The sequence below is a fragment of the Gastrolobium bilobum genome, unplaced genomic scaffold, assembly GCF_033153095.1.
Source record: "Gastrolobium bilobum isolate Gb01-03AN ecotype WA unplaced genomic scaffold, APGP_CSIRO_Gbil_v1 utg8260, whole genome shotgun sequence".
Lineage (NCBI taxonomy): Eukaryota > Viridiplantae > Streptophyta > Magnoliopsida > Fabales > Fabaceae > Gastrolobium > Gastrolobium bilobum.
In genome coordinates, this window is record NW_026899532.1 from 792,240 (window position 1) to 810,323 (window position 18,084).

General features: G+C 34.5%; 2 protein-coding genes across 2 annotated transcripts; both read right to left on the bottom strand.

Moving 5' to 3' along the window:
• Nucleotides 1-1,239: 1,239 nt before the first annotated feature.
• Nucleotides 1,240-2,843, bottom strand: LOC133291044 (polygalacturonase-like). Its single transcript, XM_061489224.1, has 4 exons — nt 2,718-2,843; nt 2,191-2,502; nt 1,570-2,088; nt 1,240-1,458 (listed from the first exon to the last, which is right to left on the bottom strand). The coding sequence occupies exons 1-4, from the start codon at nt 2,841-2,843 to the stop codon at nt 1,240-1,242; spliced, it is 1,176 nt and encodes a 391-aa protein (XP_061345208.1).
• A 9,279-nt stretch (nt 2,844-12,122) lies between these two features.
• LOC133291046 (polygalacturonase-like) lies at nt 12,123-13,726 on the bottom strand. Its single transcript, XM_061489226.1, has 4 exons — nt 13,601-13,726; nt 13,074-13,385; nt 12,453-12,971; nt 12,123-12,341 (listed from the first exon to the last, which is right to left on the bottom strand). The coding sequence occupies exons 1-4, from the start codon at nt 13,724-13,726 to the stop codon at nt 12,123-12,125; spliced, it is 1,176 nt and encodes a 391-aa protein (XP_061345210.1).
• Nucleotides 13,727-18,084: the final 4,358 nt, after the last annotated feature.

The window sequence follows — 18,084 nt, forward strand, 5'->3', positions numbered from 1 at the left end:
AATTAATCCTCAATTGATCATGTGCTCGATAGTATATAATAATCATTATGTATCAAAGTCATGTGAGTAACGTTAAAAAAAGAATGAAAGAAGAGTTTAATCATGCACTCTTTTCTAATTAACGCGCAAGCATGGGAGAGAAACAAGAATTTATGATTTTATTTTGTATGATTAAATATTTTTGAAATTATGTAAAGAATTTTGCGGACATTTAAAAAAATAAAATAAATTCACGTAAATAACAATTGTTTTACCATATGATTCAAATTTTGGTATTTACAGTGATCTCTCTCTCTCTCTCTTAGCCATCGAATATGAATTAACATATACATACTTTGCCATGCCTTCAAAAGAATTAACATGATGGTCAATATAAACAAATAAAAGCATTGGGAACATCTCGTCTCCACTTGCTTGGTTGGTTACTCTTATACACATATTCCAATCCCTAAAGTATGCAACTTCAGAAGAGGAATCCTAAACGAGCTCTGCTATTTCTATCTCCGTTAATAGGCAAGGACACATTCTGTGGTGTAACCAAACGATCGAGGAGGTGCAAGTGGTAACTCTTGCTAAAAACTCATGGTTGTTTGATTCCATGCACTTGGTCAATCAAGTCCTTTTAAAAATGAGACACGGAATATAAAGGTGAAGTCTTAATAACATATGAATGACAATTTAAGTCTACGTCTCTATAGTATAAACTGTCCAAGCATTTGAGGTTTGAGCCATACGCATGGCCGCTATAGCTGAACATAGTGGATAGGCTCAACATACCTCTTATACAGCAAATTTTGGTTCACTTAAACCTACATAGGCTACATTTGATATGATTGTCTAGTAAATTTCTCTTTAATATTATCAACAATCACGTTGCATTAAATAAATACTTTATATTATTATTTTGTATCAATAATAATAATATAGTATTGTTCCACAGGCTTATCAATTTTAAATTAATTTAAGTAAAAGTATTATATTTGCTTTCATATCTAATACACCTGACAGCGACAAACGCAATAACCATATATAATTGCTTATTCACTAGAGACTATAAATAGTCCTCATCCTCACTTTTTAAGGGGATGGCTTTGTAAGTACAATGAGATGAAGAGAAAAAAAAAAAACTGAAAAAAACTACAAACTGTACACGGGGATGACCTTGTAAGTACAGAAAGAAGAAATAAAATAAGAAAAGAAAAATCTGATGAAGCTGAACATTTTGTCAACCAAAGACTCTTAAGCTACGCAACGAGGAGCCTTTCCTGTAATTATGGGCTTCACATTAAGACACTTGGCAATTGCCGGAGCTCCATTGAATGTAAGATTAATATCACTTAGCTCCACGGCCTCACATGGAACACCCTTGCTGCATATAAGAGTCACCCCTTCCTTATTTTGGGAAGTGCCCCTAATGTTCTTGAATGTAACCTTGCTTATCTTTACCTTTGATGGAACCTAAGCCATTGCAAGCAAGCACAAAATAGAAAAAATAAATAAATAAGAAACCTCACAGCATAATATGATTGAAGATATAATCAAATTTTAGAGTAGCTATTGAATAACTACCTGTTTTGAGCACTGGTTCCAAGGACAATACTCTTGGTCTATAATCACAGGGTTCATGACATTATCCATGACAATATCTTCAAAATGCATATTAGAAACAGGAGAAGTTCCTGGAGCACTAGGCCAAGTCTTGATCCTCACTCCATTGGTAGTACCTTTCAAAGTGCAATTCTTGAATACCAAATGTTCTACAGGCTCTTCATTTGTGTACTTTCCAAGGCTTCCAACACTAATGCCATGGCCAGGTCCACAAATCGTATTCTGGACAAGTAAATTTCTGGTTCCATCTCCAATTGAGACACAGTCATCTCCTGTAGCAATTCTTGTGTTAATAACTTTTATATCAGTTGATCGTCCAATGTGGATCCCGTCAGTATTGATGCTGTTTCCTGGAGCACTGACGATGAAGCCATCAAATGTGAAGTTTTGGCACCCCAAAACATTAACATGAAAATTTTTGCTGTCCTTTGAAGTTATGCCCCGAACAAGACCATGTTTAATGAAATTAAAACCAAAATTCTGTTGACATATAAATATATATTTCACAAGAAACCTAAGTTAGTCACATGTTTGGTAGAGGTATTAGTTATTTGACAATTGAAATGGCCATATATTATTTACCATTGAACGCCTCTTGCAATTCTTGTTTAATCCACAATCATTTTCTCTCCAAGCAGCTGCACCTTGACCATCATAAGTACCTCTTCCTGATAAGGTTAAATGATCAACGTATCCAAATTTAACCCATTGATAAGCATCATTGAGTGCATTTGGGTTTGCTGGTGCTTGGATTATGCCATCAAGCTGAACTTCAATGGGAGCCTTGCAAGGACCTTTGACATCTATTTCTTTCATCTTATATGTCCCTCCAGGAATCACAATTTTACTTGGAGTTGTTGATGCACATGCTGCATTCCAAGCTTTTACGAAAGCCTTGAGATAACATATAAAATACAAATCAATTACAAAATTATAATCATGATGATGAAGATGTAACAATCAAGTTATGCTTCAATGCCAACTTAAATATGAATCTTGAACCTACGAGTGACCCTTAGGCCTTAACAACACCACCCCTTTAACTCGTTAAAAATTGTGTGTTTAATCATCCCTTTTTTGTTGTTGTTGTGAATTCAACATGATCATACCTGTGTGATATCTGCATTTGGAGCTCCACCAAATTTTCTTATATCAACGACTGTAGATTGAGCTGTATCTAACGTAGCCAACAATAAGAATAAAACAATTGCTGTAACACTCAACTTCGTATCCATGTTGATTACTATTGAACTTTGTCTTATTGTACTTCTAATGATATGAATGATGTTTTGAAATTATGGTGGAGTGGTACTTATTGTGGAGTTGGGAAGCTTCAAAACCATCAACAACGTAAACAAACCTCTATCAAAGGTAATTTTGTCCCCGCAGTTGTTGGGTTGAGAACTTAGTCTATTAATAGAAAGTTGTTTGCTAAAATAAGATTAAAGGACATAAATTAAGGATTTTTGTTTGTGACATTACATTTTTGGAAAGAAATAAGAACTACATTGAAAGACTTATCATTTCGACCAATAAAGGCATATCACAATAGAGGTGAAAGTGGACCGGGCCGGATTACCAAACCTATATCAGGCCAAGCTCAGCCAACTTTATATAGGCAAATAAAACAGCCTTGAGCTTTTAAGAAAGTCTATTTAGGAAGCAAGTCATAAGTATTTTTTTTTCACGCTGGGCCTATAAGTCTCTAGGTCGTCCTATATTATATTATTTATTTTAAATAAAATAAAATAATATTATTCATAGTAGTACCAAATGGTGATAGCTCAGTTGGTGCGTGTGAGCTGAGTAGGTGGTGGAAAGACCTAGGTTCGATCTCCACCAATACCACATTTGGAAGGGGTATAAGATCAATACCAATCTCTACAGTAGCATCAGAATCAACCTTTAGTGCTTGAGGAAGAGTAATTGATGCTTATCGTTCTAGCTTGACTGAAGATACCAACCAAGCTTTACTATGTGGTGAAGATGGGCTACGTAATAAGTATGGCTTGAAGAAAAAACAAAAGGTATAAAAAGATTTTTTTGTTTCATAATCTTATTTTCTTCTATTCTTTAATCTTCTTTTTTGTTTTCTACATTTACAAATTGTTTGCCAACTTACGTAACTGATATGCCTCCAGCATATATATGACTTTAAGCCAAAAAGAGAAAGAATCTTGATTAATCTTGGATAAAAAGGGTTAGAATTTTTATTAAATTGATAAATCTCAATCAGATATCTTGTCACTGATTTTCTTATATTTTTGTAGGAAAAAGTACAAGAAAGGGGCCCAATTGAGCAGCAGATAAAAAGGCAAGATTTGAATTATAGGATATTGAAATCAAGAGATATGATCAAGATTTGAATCAGACTATATCAGGAAAGATTGGACCCAAGATATACAATGAAGATTTGATCAAGATTTCTAAGCAAGACACAAACTTTATAAATAGAGACTCAGACCCTAGAGGCAAACAATTTTTGGCTGGAGAGAATTCTTGGAGGCTCATGCTGGAGATCAGGATTCCGATAGAGTTGAAGATTGAAGACCATTTTGATCAGAAGGTGCCCCGCTTATGATCTGCCAGACGGGAAGAAGGTCAGAATCTTCTATAGTGGAATGACACTAGACTCTAGAATAGTTGTCAATGGTGCAGCCGGTGGGACCATAGCAAGGAAGACAACAGCTCAAACTTTAGAGCTGACCGACTTCATGGCCAGGACTGAGAACGCATCAATGACAGTTCAACCAGTTCAACCAAGAATGGGAATCCTGCAGTTGGGACACAATGATGCATCACTTGCAGAACAAAAGATCCTATCTCAACAGATAGCTAGTCTGAATGCAAAGTTGGACAAGTTGCAACTCTCTACAGCTCAAGTTGACTCATTTAACTGTGAGTATTGCAAGGGAGAGCATGAGACCAACGAATGCCCAACACTTGAAGGAGCTGATTCCTTCCAAGTTAATGGAGTCTGGTATGATCCAAGACCACAACAGAATTTCCAGAGAAACCAGAACAATGCTCCAGGAAACAACTTTCAAAGGAGAATTCAAGGGGGAGGTTTGGATTACTAATCCAACAATTATTTACAACCTCCTCCTATTCCACTTAAGGAGCCATCCGAATTGGAGAAACTGGTGGAGACCATGGCTTCAACTACCAATGCTTTCGTTCAAGAGACAAGATCAAATTTCAAGCCTCAAGAAGCATCGATCAAGAATCAAGAGGCTTCAATCCGAAATCTTAAGACTCAGATTGGACAGTTGGCCAAGCAATTGAATGAAAGAGCTCCGGGAACATTCCCCTATGACACTATAATCAACCCAAGGGAGCACTGCAATGCCATCATTACTAAAGCGAAGATTTAGAAAAAATGGAAGCTTCTACAAGGAAGAATGAGCACACTCAAGAAGACAAGGAAGAAGCAAATGAGCAATCTCCTGCAGTTCAAAAGAAGTAATGGGATTTCTCACGATTTGAGAAACCTCCATATCCCATGGGGAGCAAGCAACATGAGCAAAGGAAGCAAATGTCTAAATGTTTAAATATTTTTAAGAAATTACAAATTAACATTCCTTTTGCAGAAGCTCTGGAGAAAATGCCTTCGTATGCAAAGTTCCTGAAGGAATCATTGTCTAAAAAGCGGAAGCTCACAGAGGACGAACAGGTCACGCTAACAGAGGAGTGCAGTGCAATCCTACAGAAAAACATGCCTCCAAAAGTGAAGGATCCAAGGAGCTTCAGTATTCCATGCACCATCGGCAAGACGACCATAGAGAAAGTCTTATGCGATCTTGGTGCCAGCATAAATGTGATGCCCCTCAGCCTTATGAAAAGGCTGGGAATTAATGAAGTAAAGCCAACGAGGATGAAGGTTCAACTGGCCGACCGCTCAACAAAGCAAGCACATGGTGTTGTGGAAGATGTGCTCGTCAAGGTAAACAAATTTCTAATTCCTGTTGATTTTGCTTGACATTGATGAAGATGCCAGTGTGCCTATAATCTTCGAGAGGCCATTCTTAGCAACCTCAGGGGCGCTAATCGATGTACCTAAGGGAGAGTTGATAATGCGCATGGATGGAGAGCAATCAACATTCAAGATACTTACAAATGAAGCTCTATTGCCTGCATCTTAACCTAAAAATCAAATTAACTACATTGCGGAGAAAAAGGTTGAGAAAGGGGACAAGAAGGAAGTCCATCAGCGGCATGAGGAAAGCAAGCCAAAGGTTAAGATGGAAAAACCCAGGAGCAAGGAAGAACATGTGAAACCTAAGCTTAAAGTTTCTGAGAAGCCTCCTCCTCACCCACGTGCATATGATCCTGGAAGAACACAATACTGGATCAAGAAGACTGGGTCATCAGTGGTAGCATGCTTCCAACCACCGTAATCACAGGGGGTACGTCAGGCTCGTGACGTTAAACAAGCGCTAATTGGGAGGCAACCCAATAGTTATTTTTCTGTTTTTATTTTATTTATTTTATTTGCTTAGGTTGGTTTAATTTTAACAAGTCAAGTAAGTGATCAATTAGTGACCATATGAAAAAGTCTAAATCTGGGAATTGGCGCTATCAGCTCCAACATGGCACTAGCAGCGCCAGCAAATGAAAAAGATACAGTAAGCTCCGCGCTCCCAGTGTAGAGTTGACGCTTTAAGCGCCAAAAATTACGAATAACCCGCGCTAACAGCGCGAACTCCACGCTGTCAGCGCCAGTGTTCTCACCATTTACTTTGACTTTAGTATTTTCTTTTTGTTGTTTTTAGATTATGGTTTGATTATGTCTCCTTTTTAATATATTTCACTTTTATGATTATTCTGTATGATGTTTAACAAGTGTGTGAGTGTTCCACAGGTGCAGAAGTAGCTTCACTCGACTAGTTTAGTTCGTTGCTGAGGATAACAACGTTCTAAATCTGGGAATTGGTCGCATACATTATGCGATACCTGCTAACTGCGGAACTACACAATAGAGAGGACGTCTAACAGAAATTTTTCTGAAAATGGGAGATATTTTAACCTTCAATTTTTTTTTTAGTTTTTGCTGTTTTAATTCAATTAATTTTCTTTAATTTAATTTTTTTTAGAAAAATAAAAAAATTACAAAATTAGTGAATTCTTGAACAAGCGTTCCTAGATTTTACAAAGCTTACTCAGTGATTAAATAGATTGAATTGTAAGAAGCATGATATCTGTGGAGCATTAAATTTCTTAAAGAATCTGAGAGTGATGATTGCTCGTTTGTATAACTGTTTTGATGAAAATTCTTAGGTAATGCTTGATGTGAAATTTTGAAATTAGATTCTAGCTCGAATTATAACTGTGAGGATTGAGCCTAAACAAAAATATTTTTTTACATAGAGGCCTCACTGGAGTAGTTTTCTAGAACTTGATCTATTTCTCTGGCTTGCATGCATTACTGATATGATAAAGGCACATCTGTTCTTGTTAACTTAGAGCCAAACAACCTACCTAGAAGAATTTTCCATTGTTAGCCCTTTTGAGCCTTAGACCAATTTATTCAAAAACCTGATGAAAATTAATTAACCATTTCTCCATGACACACCTTGAAAGAGATTGAAATGCTGATCATAGAAAAAAGTCAAGGTATTTCTCAAAAGAAAAGATAAGTAAGTTGAAAAAGGAAAAAGAAGAATGGTCCGCAAAAAAAATGCAGCTTAAAAGAGAAAAGAAAGAAAACATCTGCAAACAAGGAAAAGAAAGAAAAAGACACTGAAAAAAGGAATAAGAATTCCAAAATGACAAAAAGTGGCAGAATCAAAGACCGAGAAGAAAGTATTGTAAAAAATCTCAGTATTTCAGTCTCACAAATTAATCAGCCTCTGTCCAAAAGATTCTTACCCCCAAACCAAGCCAAGTTATAGCCTATCAAAGACCTTTTGATCAGTCTATCCATGTCGAATGGGTTCCTCAATCTTAGGAACTTGAGAATATGATCAAGCCTATGAAATTACTACTACACTGATGGAATAAGTGTGAAACCCTCAAACACTAGAGTGATGAGAGTTACATAATTATCTAGTGAGGAACATTCAAGTTATGATCTGAATTTCTTGATAAAACTGAAAAGCATTGTTGAAGTTTTTAATAGGGAGTTATACATGCATAACAGTCTGATCTCTTAAGATATTGTTGTTCCATGTTTTTCTCTCCACAGAGTTAATCCTTGCTTCTATTTTTGATCTAGTACATTGTTGAGGATAGCAATGTTCAAATCTGAGAATTGTTTGATATGACTCCAACATATATATGATTTTAAGCCAAAAAAGAGAAAGAATCTTGATAAATCTTGGATAAAAAGGGCTAGAATTTTTATTAAATTGATAAATCTCAATCAGATATCTTGTCACTGATTTTCTTATATTTTTGTAGGAAAAAGTACAAGAAAGGGGCCCAATTGAGCAGCAGAGAAAAAGACAAGATTTGAATCAGAGGAGATTGAAATCAAGAGATATGATCAAGATTTGAATCAGACTATATCAGGAAAGATTGGACCCAAGATATACAATGAAGATTTGATCAAGATTTTTGAGCAAGACACAAACTTTATAAATAGAGACTCAGACCCTAGAGGCAAACAATCTTTGGCTGGAGAGAATTCTTGGAGGCTCATGCTGGAGATCAGGATTCCGACGGAGTTGAAGATTGAAGACCATTGATCCTTCATCTTCATCTTCTTCTTCTTCTTCTTTTCTTTTTCTTTCATGAATACTTTTTATTTCTTTAATTTGTTTAAGCCAACTATGTCTGGTTAGTTTCTTTTTGTAGTTGGGATCACGGACCCGATGTGAATCCTTTATATTTTCTATATTGTTTTTATAATTTAATTAGTTAGTTAGTTTTATTCTACATGTGTTAATTTTTCCATATCCAGTTTAGAATTGGCCACTCTAAATTATAGGGCTTTGAGTGTTAGAATTCACAATAGACATACTGGAATTTTAATCTGGACAAGGGTAGAATAAAAATTTGTGTATGATCTAGACATAGGCTTACATAAATTGCAGACTCATAATTCATTTGCTTAATGCTTAATTCAAGAGGGATTACTAAGACATTATAATTCTGATTGGGTTAAATGGTTGAAATCACTACGACATTAGGGTTCAACTATTTTATAGGGAAATACTAAATTGTCTGAACAAACGAATTAATTAATTATAAAATACAATATAGGAATATAAGGGAGGATCGGAGGTGAAGTGTATCCTGGCTACATACTTTTTATAAATTTTTCATCAATATTTTCTCGCGTTCTTGATCTCTTCTTGCATGCGTTCAACCTTAATTGTTATTAATTTTCTGTTTTTAATTTAATTATTTTTAAATTGTGTTTTGAAATTCTAAATTCAATTCCTTTCACAACAAAACTCAATTTTTATTTTCTAACTTAAGGGGAATAGTTAAACTAGTACTTGGTGCATTAATCCTCGTGAGAACGATACTCTACTTATCACTTTATTACTTGAAACGAACGGTATACTTGCCGATTTCGCAACAGTAACCTTGGAATTGTATTTGCTCGGGAGAGAAGATGATGAGAATTTTTTGTCTACTACAAGTATCATGGTGTGTTTGTAGGATTCATAAAGTTATTTTAATTTACATAGTATGGATTGGTTTGCTGGATCTGATGAAATATATGTTATTTAATTTGAGCATTTTGCTTTTGAGAGTGACTTAAATGCAGATTGTGATAAGTTATTGTTGTGATTCATAGTTCTGTTGGGACGTTGAAATTATGGTTTTTGTTTTAACAACAGAATTTGAGTATTTTGTGAAGTTGATTCATGAGTTTGTCTAAAGTTAAAAATTAACAGGCTAACGGACTAGGTCAGACCATTTTTTTTTTTTTTTTATATAAATGGGTCAGACCAGGTTAACAGTTAGACTCGTACTATGCTATCGGACCGGGTCAAATTAGAATTTTTTGACATAAGCTTGAACTTTTTGGAATAAAGCTCGGCCAAACCCAACCCACTTTTACCCCTACACCACAATATACTTCAACAACTTCGTTGTTTGAGCACATTAATTTAGTCATATTTATTTTTAACGTGGCAAAGCCGAATAAAAAATGGAAATTTACTACATTCCCGATATTTTGGCAAAATATAGAAATTTGTCTGCTGCCTTTTTTTATGGGACATTTGACAGAGGAATTTTTTTTTGTGTGCCTCGAATCATTTCCATAAATATGCTGAAAAAATAATTTCTCAAAAATGTAATGAAAAAATTGTTTCATAGGCCAAGAAAATTGTGTGAAATTCCATGTCTTGGGAATCCAAAAATATATTGTTTCAAAAAGCTACAATTTTTTTTTCTTCTAGAAATCTCATTTTTTGGGGAAAATTGCAACAATTCTTATACTAAACATAAGTAAATAGAATTATTAATGTCAATTTTTGGTAATCCAAAATTTTTCCTTATACCAAAGACCCCTTGACCCTTGCTATAAAAATTACTGTCGTTAAATTCTTTCAACTCACTGGGCTTCTCTTCTATCCTACTTTCCTTCCTCATTTTTAAGAATTCACACACTCTCTCTCTCTCTCTCCTCTCTTGAATCGCTCCAACACACACATGTTTATCTTATTTATTCTCCTTTTCATGATAATTTTAATCTTGATTTAGTATATATTTTTACAATTTTTTTCTTCATTAAAATATTTTTACCAATACTCTAAGGGAATAAAATATCTAATGTTATTTTAAAAAACTTTATTTAATATTTAATGAAACGATATCATTTAGAATAATATTATAATCTTACAATAAATTTTTGCCCCAAAATAATGTTATTTCAGTGAATATTAAACAAAATTTTCTAAAGTAACATTGAAAAAATGAACCAATATTCTAAACGCTTATCTATGATTTTTTATGTTATGATTTTAAATCACCTTTTACTTAAATTTGTAAACGAGTGACCACTGCAAGTGAAACATTGAACTTTTACTCGTACTTGTTTTCTCATTGCAAGTGTTTGCTCTTACTTATTTTGGATTTCAAGCGATTCGAATTTCTTCTTTTCCTTTCCTAATTAATGTATCTTATGACTGTTAATGACACTTTATTGGTTCTTATATGAACCATTTTCTCTCCACTAGTTCCAACTTAAGTTCTGGAATTTTTGGTGTTTCAGTATAACTTTATCTAGTATGGCTCTTTCCACTAAATTGCGTAATAATTGAATTTTTTTTTTTTATAATTTTTCTGGAAAATTTTCTATTATAGCTCTTGAAAACTTTTCTTTTTGGTTGGATATTCAGAAAGAATAGCAAGTTGTATTCACTTGATGTTGTTTTTTGTTTTTTCAAGATATAGATGAGAATATCTTCTCTGCTCATGTGCTTCTTTCTTTCTTTCTTGAGTTTTAAAATTCATAGAGGATATTAATACCAAATAGTCTAAATTTCAATAACTTTTTTACTTATTGTTATTATTTTTATTGTTTCAGGAAAGATGCTTGGGCATATACAGGTTACCAAACAAAACCAGGAAAAATATTGCTACAAAGGTTTGACATTATTAAATCATTCTATCTGAAAATGTCTTAGTCTCAAAATAATGAAATTTGGTTTGGCAAGACTCTGAAATTGGCGTTTGAAGATAAATTATACTTGTCTAGTGTTGTTTGTTTTCTTCATGAAAGAATTTGTTATTTTTTGAGCTTATCGTATGCCTTGTTTGTTATGTACATGCAGGGTAAGATGAATTGTAAACTACAAGTTTCACTCTATTTTATTTTATTTTATTTGTACTGTATAAAGTAATTTTTTAAGATCACCCCAACATGCAAAATATTGGATTGGCTGAACATACTTTCTAGACAGCACATTTTGGTTCACTTGAACCTACATTATCTACATTTGATATGATTGCCTAGTATATTTCTTTTTAACATTATAAAAAATCACGTTGATTTATTTTTGGGAAAAACGTTTATCTTTTTAAAGTATATAATTTTGTGTCATTTTAGATCCTAACCGTTGATTTTCTTCAATCAACGGTTATAATTTATTGATTCAAACTTATTAATTAATTTGTGATTTGCAATAAATTATAACCGTTGATTAACGGAAGTCAATGGTTAAGATCTAAATTAATACCAAGTTATATCCTTTAAAATGACAAATATTTTTCTCTTTATATAAATACTTTATGTTATTATTTTTTACAAATAATATAGTATTATGTAATATATGATTATAGAGATCATGTGATTCACAATTTTAATTTTATGCAACCATTCGTATCACAAAAGCAATAACCATATATAATTGCTTATTCACTAGAGACTATAAATAGTCCTTATCCTCACTTTTTAAGGGGATGGCTTTGTAAGTACAATGAGATGAAGAGAGAAAAAAAACTGAAAAAAACTACAAACTGTACACGGGGATGACCTTGTAAGTACAGAAAGAAGAAATAAAATAAGAAAAGAAAAATCTGATGAAACAGAACATTTTGTCAACCAAAGACTCTTAAGCTACGCAACGAGGAGCCTTTCCTGTAATTATGGGCTTCACATTAAGACACTTGGCAATTGCCGGAGCTCCATTGAATGTAAGATTAATATCACTTAGCTCCACAGCCTCACATGGAACACCCTTGCTGCATATAAGAGTCACCCCTTCCTTATTTTGGGAAGTGCCCCTAATGTTCTTGAATGTAACCTTGCTTATCTTTACCTTTGATGGAACCTAAGCCATTGCAAGCAAGCACAAAATAGAAAAAATAAATAAATAAGAAACCTCACAGCATAATATGATTGAAGATATAATCAAATTTTAGAGTAGCTATTGAATAACTACCTGTTTTGAGCACTGGTTCCAAGGACAATACTCTTGGTCTATAATCACAGGGTTCATGACATTATCCATGACAATATCTTCAAAATGCATATTAGAAACAGGAGAAGTTCCTGGAGCACTAGGCCAAGTCTTGATCCTCACTCCATTGGTAGTACCTTTCAAAGTGCAATTCTTGAATACCAAATGTTCTACAGGCTCTTCATTTGTGTACTTTCCAAGGCTTCCAACACTAATGCCATGGCCAGGTCCACAAATCGTATTCTGGACAAGTAAATTTCTGGTTCCATCTCCAATTGAGACACAGTCATCTCCTGTAGCAATTCTTGTGTTAATAACTTTTATATCAGTTGATCGTCCAATGTGGATCCCGTCAGTATTGATGCTGTTTCCTGGAGCACTGACGATGAAGCCATCAAATGTGAAGTTTTGGCACCCCAAAACATTAACATGAAAATTTTTGCTGTCCTTTGAAGTTATGCCCCGAACAAGACCATGTTTAATGAAATTAAAACCAAAATTCTGTTGACATATAAATATATATTTCACAAGAAACCTAAGTTAGTCACATGTTTGGTAGAGGTATTAGTTATTTGACAATTGAAATGGCCATATATTATTTACCATTGAACGCCTCTTGCAATTCTTGTTTAATCCACAATCATTTTCTCTCCAAGCAGCTGCACCTTGACCATCATAAGTACCTCTTCCTGATAAGGTTAAATGATCAACGTATCCAAATTTAACCCATTGATAAGCATCATTGAGTGCATTTGGGTTTGCTGGTGCTTGGATTATGCCATCAAGCTGAACTTCAATGGGAGCCTTGCAAGGACCTTTGACATCTATTTCTTTCATCTTATATGTCCCTCCAGGAATCACAATTTTACTTGGAGTTGTTGATGCACATGCTGCATTCCAAGCTTTTACGAAAGCCTTGAGATAACATATAAAATACAAATCAATTACAAAATTATAATCATGATGATGAAGATGTAACAATCAAGTTATGCTTCAATGCCAACTTAAATATGAATCTTGAACCTACGAGTGACCCTTAGGCCTTAACAACACCACCCCTTTAACTCGTTAAAAATTGTGTGTTTAATCATCCCTTTTTTGTTGTTGTTGTGAATTCAACATGATCATACCTGTGTGATATCTGCATTTGGAGCTCCACCAAATTTTCTTATATCAACGACTGTAGATTGAGCTGTATCTAACGTAGCCAACAATAAGAATAAAACAATTGCTGTAACACTCAACTTCGTATCCATGTTGATTACTATTGAACTTTGTCTTATTGTACTTCTAATGATATGAATGATGTTTTGAAATTATGGTGGAGTGGTACTTATTGTGGAGTTGGGAAGCTTCAAAACCATCAACAACGTAAACAAACTTCTATCAAAGGTAATTTTGTCCCCGCAGTTGTTGGGTTGAGAACTTAGTCTATTAATAGAAAGTTGTTTGCTAAAATAAGATTAAAGGACATAAATTAAGGATTTTTGTTTGTGACATTACATTTTTGGAAAGAAATAAGAACTACATTGAAAGACTTATCATTTCGACCAATAAAGGCATATCACAATAGAGGTGAAAGTGGACCGGGCCGGATTACCAAACCTATATCAGGCCAGCTCAGCCAACTTTATATAGGCAAATAAAACAGCCTTGAGCTTTTAAGAAAGTCTATTTAGGAAGCAAGTCATAAGTATTTTTTTTTCACGCTGGGCCTATAAGCCTCTAGGTCGTCCTATATCATATTATTTATTTTAAATAAAATAAAATAATATTATTCATAGTAGTACCAAATGGTGATAGCTCAGTTGGTGCGTGTGAGCTGGGTAGTTGGCGGAAAGACCTAGGTTCGATCTCCACCAATACCATCTTTGGGAGGGGTATAAGATCAATACCAATCTCTACAGTAGCATCAGAATCAACCTTTAGTGCTTGAGGAAGAGTAATTGATGCTTATCGTTCTAGCTTGACTGAAGATACCAACCAAGCTTTACTATGTGGTGAAGATGGGCTACGTAATAAGTATGGCTTGAAGAAAAAATAAAAGGTATAAAAAGGTTTTTTTGTTTCATAATCTTATTTTCTTTCTATTCTTTAATCCTTTTTTTTTTGTTTTCTACATTTAGAAATTGTTTGCCAACTTATGTAACCTTGGAATTGTATTTGCTTGGGAGATGTTGCGTAAAATCGGCAAGTGTACCGATCGTACCGAGTAATAAAATGATGAGTAGAGTATCGTCTCCACGAGAATTGAGGCACCAAAGTTATTATAACTATTCCTCTCTTGTTGGATTAATCAAAATAGTTTGAGAACAATTGTGGTTTGTGAAATAATGAGAACAATTCAAAATAAATGTAAATGGTTCACAAGTTCTTTTAGAATTAAAGAACAAAAGATTAAAGGTTGAGAAAATATTGCGGTAAAGAGAAACAAACACCTTTACGATCCCCACCTTGTAACTTAGATTATATTTACGTTTACTTATTCAATTGATCAAACGATTCATCATCTTTTATATGATTAGTTAAGCCCTAATCCCTTAGTGACTTTAACCTTATTAACTCTATTAGAATCCTAATCCCTTAGAAATCCCTTTTCAAGTTAACCTTTAGAATCAATGAATCTTTGACGTTTGCGGTTCATGTAGCCTATCCCTAGTGTATACATGAACAGTTGTCTTACCCTTTGTCAGGAATTAGAATTCTAATATCCCTATTGAAAACCCTAACCCTCGCATTCCTAATAGATTGATCAATTCCAAAAGAATTATGTAATGAAGAACAAGGAAAGATAAATTCAATTTAAATAAATAAACATAAACTTCAACCAAACTACAAGGGGTTCACATCATGCGTCGTGACTCTTACCACAATAATAGAACTAGCCAGACATATTCATGTCTGACAAAATAATCATAAAAGAAAATAAAATTAAGAACCTAAAGGAGAGAAAGAAGATGAAGATATTCCGTCTTGATCGATCAAATCTTTGAAACTCCAAGAAGCTCTCAAGGATTCTCCCTCTCTTTGTTGTTTTTCTCTTCCTTGTTGTCAAAAGTCCTTCCTTCCTCTGTTTCTGATCCTTTTATTAGATTTTAGGAAAACCTATTTTCAATTGCTCTCCAATTGGGCCTCCTTTTTGAGTAATTCGCATTAGATTAGAGTTAAAAAGTATCTCTCACGCACTTTGCGCCAAGTCTGGCGCACTTTGCATGAGAAAACAGAAGGAAAACTGTGAAATGGCGCACCGTGCGCTAGAACCCGCGCACCGTGCGCCAGGTTCGCGCACCGTGCGCCAGGTTCGCGCACCGTGCACCACCTCCAGCACACCATGCGCCAGGATGCAGGGGTGAGTCGAATCAAATGGCGCACTTTGCGCCAGGTCCCGCGCAAAGTGCACCAGCTGGGAAACTTGACTTCTCTCCTTTACTTTTTTTTTGTGTTTCCTGTTATTAAAACACATAAATTGAGTGTGAGAATGATTGAGAAGGAACAAACCATATTTCTTGCATTTGTGACTTATTTTCACACATTTATGATTAATTTCTTTCCTATTTTAAGTTAGAAAGCATCATATGCTAGACGCATATGGAGAGAAGATGAAAAGAAGTTTTTGGCTACTACAAGCATCATGGTGTGTTTGTAGGATTTATAAAGTTATTTTAATTTACATAGTATAGATTGGTTTGGTGGATCTGATGAAATATATATTATTTAGTTTGAGCATTTTATTTTTGAGAGTGACTGAAATGCAGACTATGATAAGTTATTGTGATTCATGGTTCTGTTGGGACGTTGAAATTATGGTTTTTGTTTTAACAACAGAATCTGAGTATTTTGTGAAGTTGATTCATGGTTTTGCTTGGAAGTTAAAGATTAACAGGCTAACAGGCTAGGTCAGGCCATTTGTTTTTTTATAAATGGATCAGGCCAGGTTAACAGTTAGACTCGTATTATACTATCGGGCCAGGTCAAATTAGAATTTTTTGGCATAAGCTTGGACTTTTCGGGACAAAGCTCAGCCCAGCCCAACCCACTTTTACCCCTATACCACAATATACTACAATAACTTCGCTGTTTGAGCACATTAATTTAGTCCTATTTATTTTTAATGTGGCAAAGCCCAATAAAAAATGAAAATTTACTACAATCCCAATATTTTGGCAAAATATAGAAATTTGTTTGCTGCATTTTTTTTATAGGGCATTTGGCAGATGAAACTTTTTGTGTGCCTCGAATCGTTTCCAGAAATATGCTGAAAAAATAATTTCTCAAAAATGTTATTAAAAAATTATTTGATAGTCCAAGAAAGCTGTGTGAAATTCCATGTCATGGGAATCCAAAAATATATTGTTTCAAAAAGCTACAATTTTTTTTTTATTCTGGAAATTTGATTTTTTCGGGAAAATTGCAACAATTCTTATACTAAACATAAGTAAATAGAATTATCAATGTCAATTTTCTAGTAATCCAAAAAATTTTCTTATACCAAACACCCTTTGACCCTTGTTATAAAAATTTACTGTCATTAAATTCTTTCAACTCACTGGGCTTTTTTTTTTTTTTTTTGGTAATAGAAAGGGCATAACCCACACAAAAAAGAAACAAAACTAACCAGGCAGGGAAACTATGTGTTCCCTACTAGTAGACGCTAGGTCTGCTACAAAAATTAATCTAATGCCCTCTGGAGGGGTCTCAAACAAAACATGGTCACTAACTTCGGCTGAATTAAGCAAGTAATTAGCCAACCAATCCGCGCACATATTGCCCTCCCTATAAGTATGTTGCAAATGAACCTCCCAGTCTTTTGAAAGCGATGTCCGTATTCGAGATATCAATTGAATCTAGCGGACTGTGTAACATCCCCGTCTCGAGCCGGTTCAATTAACATACATATGATACAAACAGAAACAGCGGAAGACTTAGCTTACAAAAATATGAGCTAACTTTTTCTTTTTCTAACTTAATTCTTACTCGGCGTAAACGAAAATCGGGCAGAGTTTCCTCTATAAATCGGACAACTGGGGATTTTCCAATCCCACTCAGAAGCATTTCCTGATAAACAGTTTATACAACATATCAATTCAGAAATACCAGATATCCAAATATAATCAAATACCCATACATGGGCGCATGCATAACATGGCTCCGTGCCACTAAATCTAACAGCATGCCATCAAAACATAAACCTATCTGAATACTACATCATCATATAACGTTCCTGAATACTCAAATGTACATGCATCAAACTGATAGACATGTACAAAACATATACAGGCCATATACAAAATAAAGGATCAATATCATGATCCATCAAATGCGAAAATACTAGAATACATCAAACACTCCAAAAAGGTAGTAGCCTACAGCCACTCAAAATCCGGTCTGTCAACTGCCTCAGCCACGTGTCGTGTCCCTGCCTAGTGAGGACTCACCGGAAATCTGGGCCCCTGAAAATGTGTCCCCAAAGAGGGGTGAGATTACAAATCTCAATAAGCTCCAGGTTTATAGAGAATTCTCCATACCCCTGGCTCACTCCTGCATGAAATTCAGATACAGAGTATACAAATACAACATATAACAGATATCATAACAGAACCGAGCATATATCCAT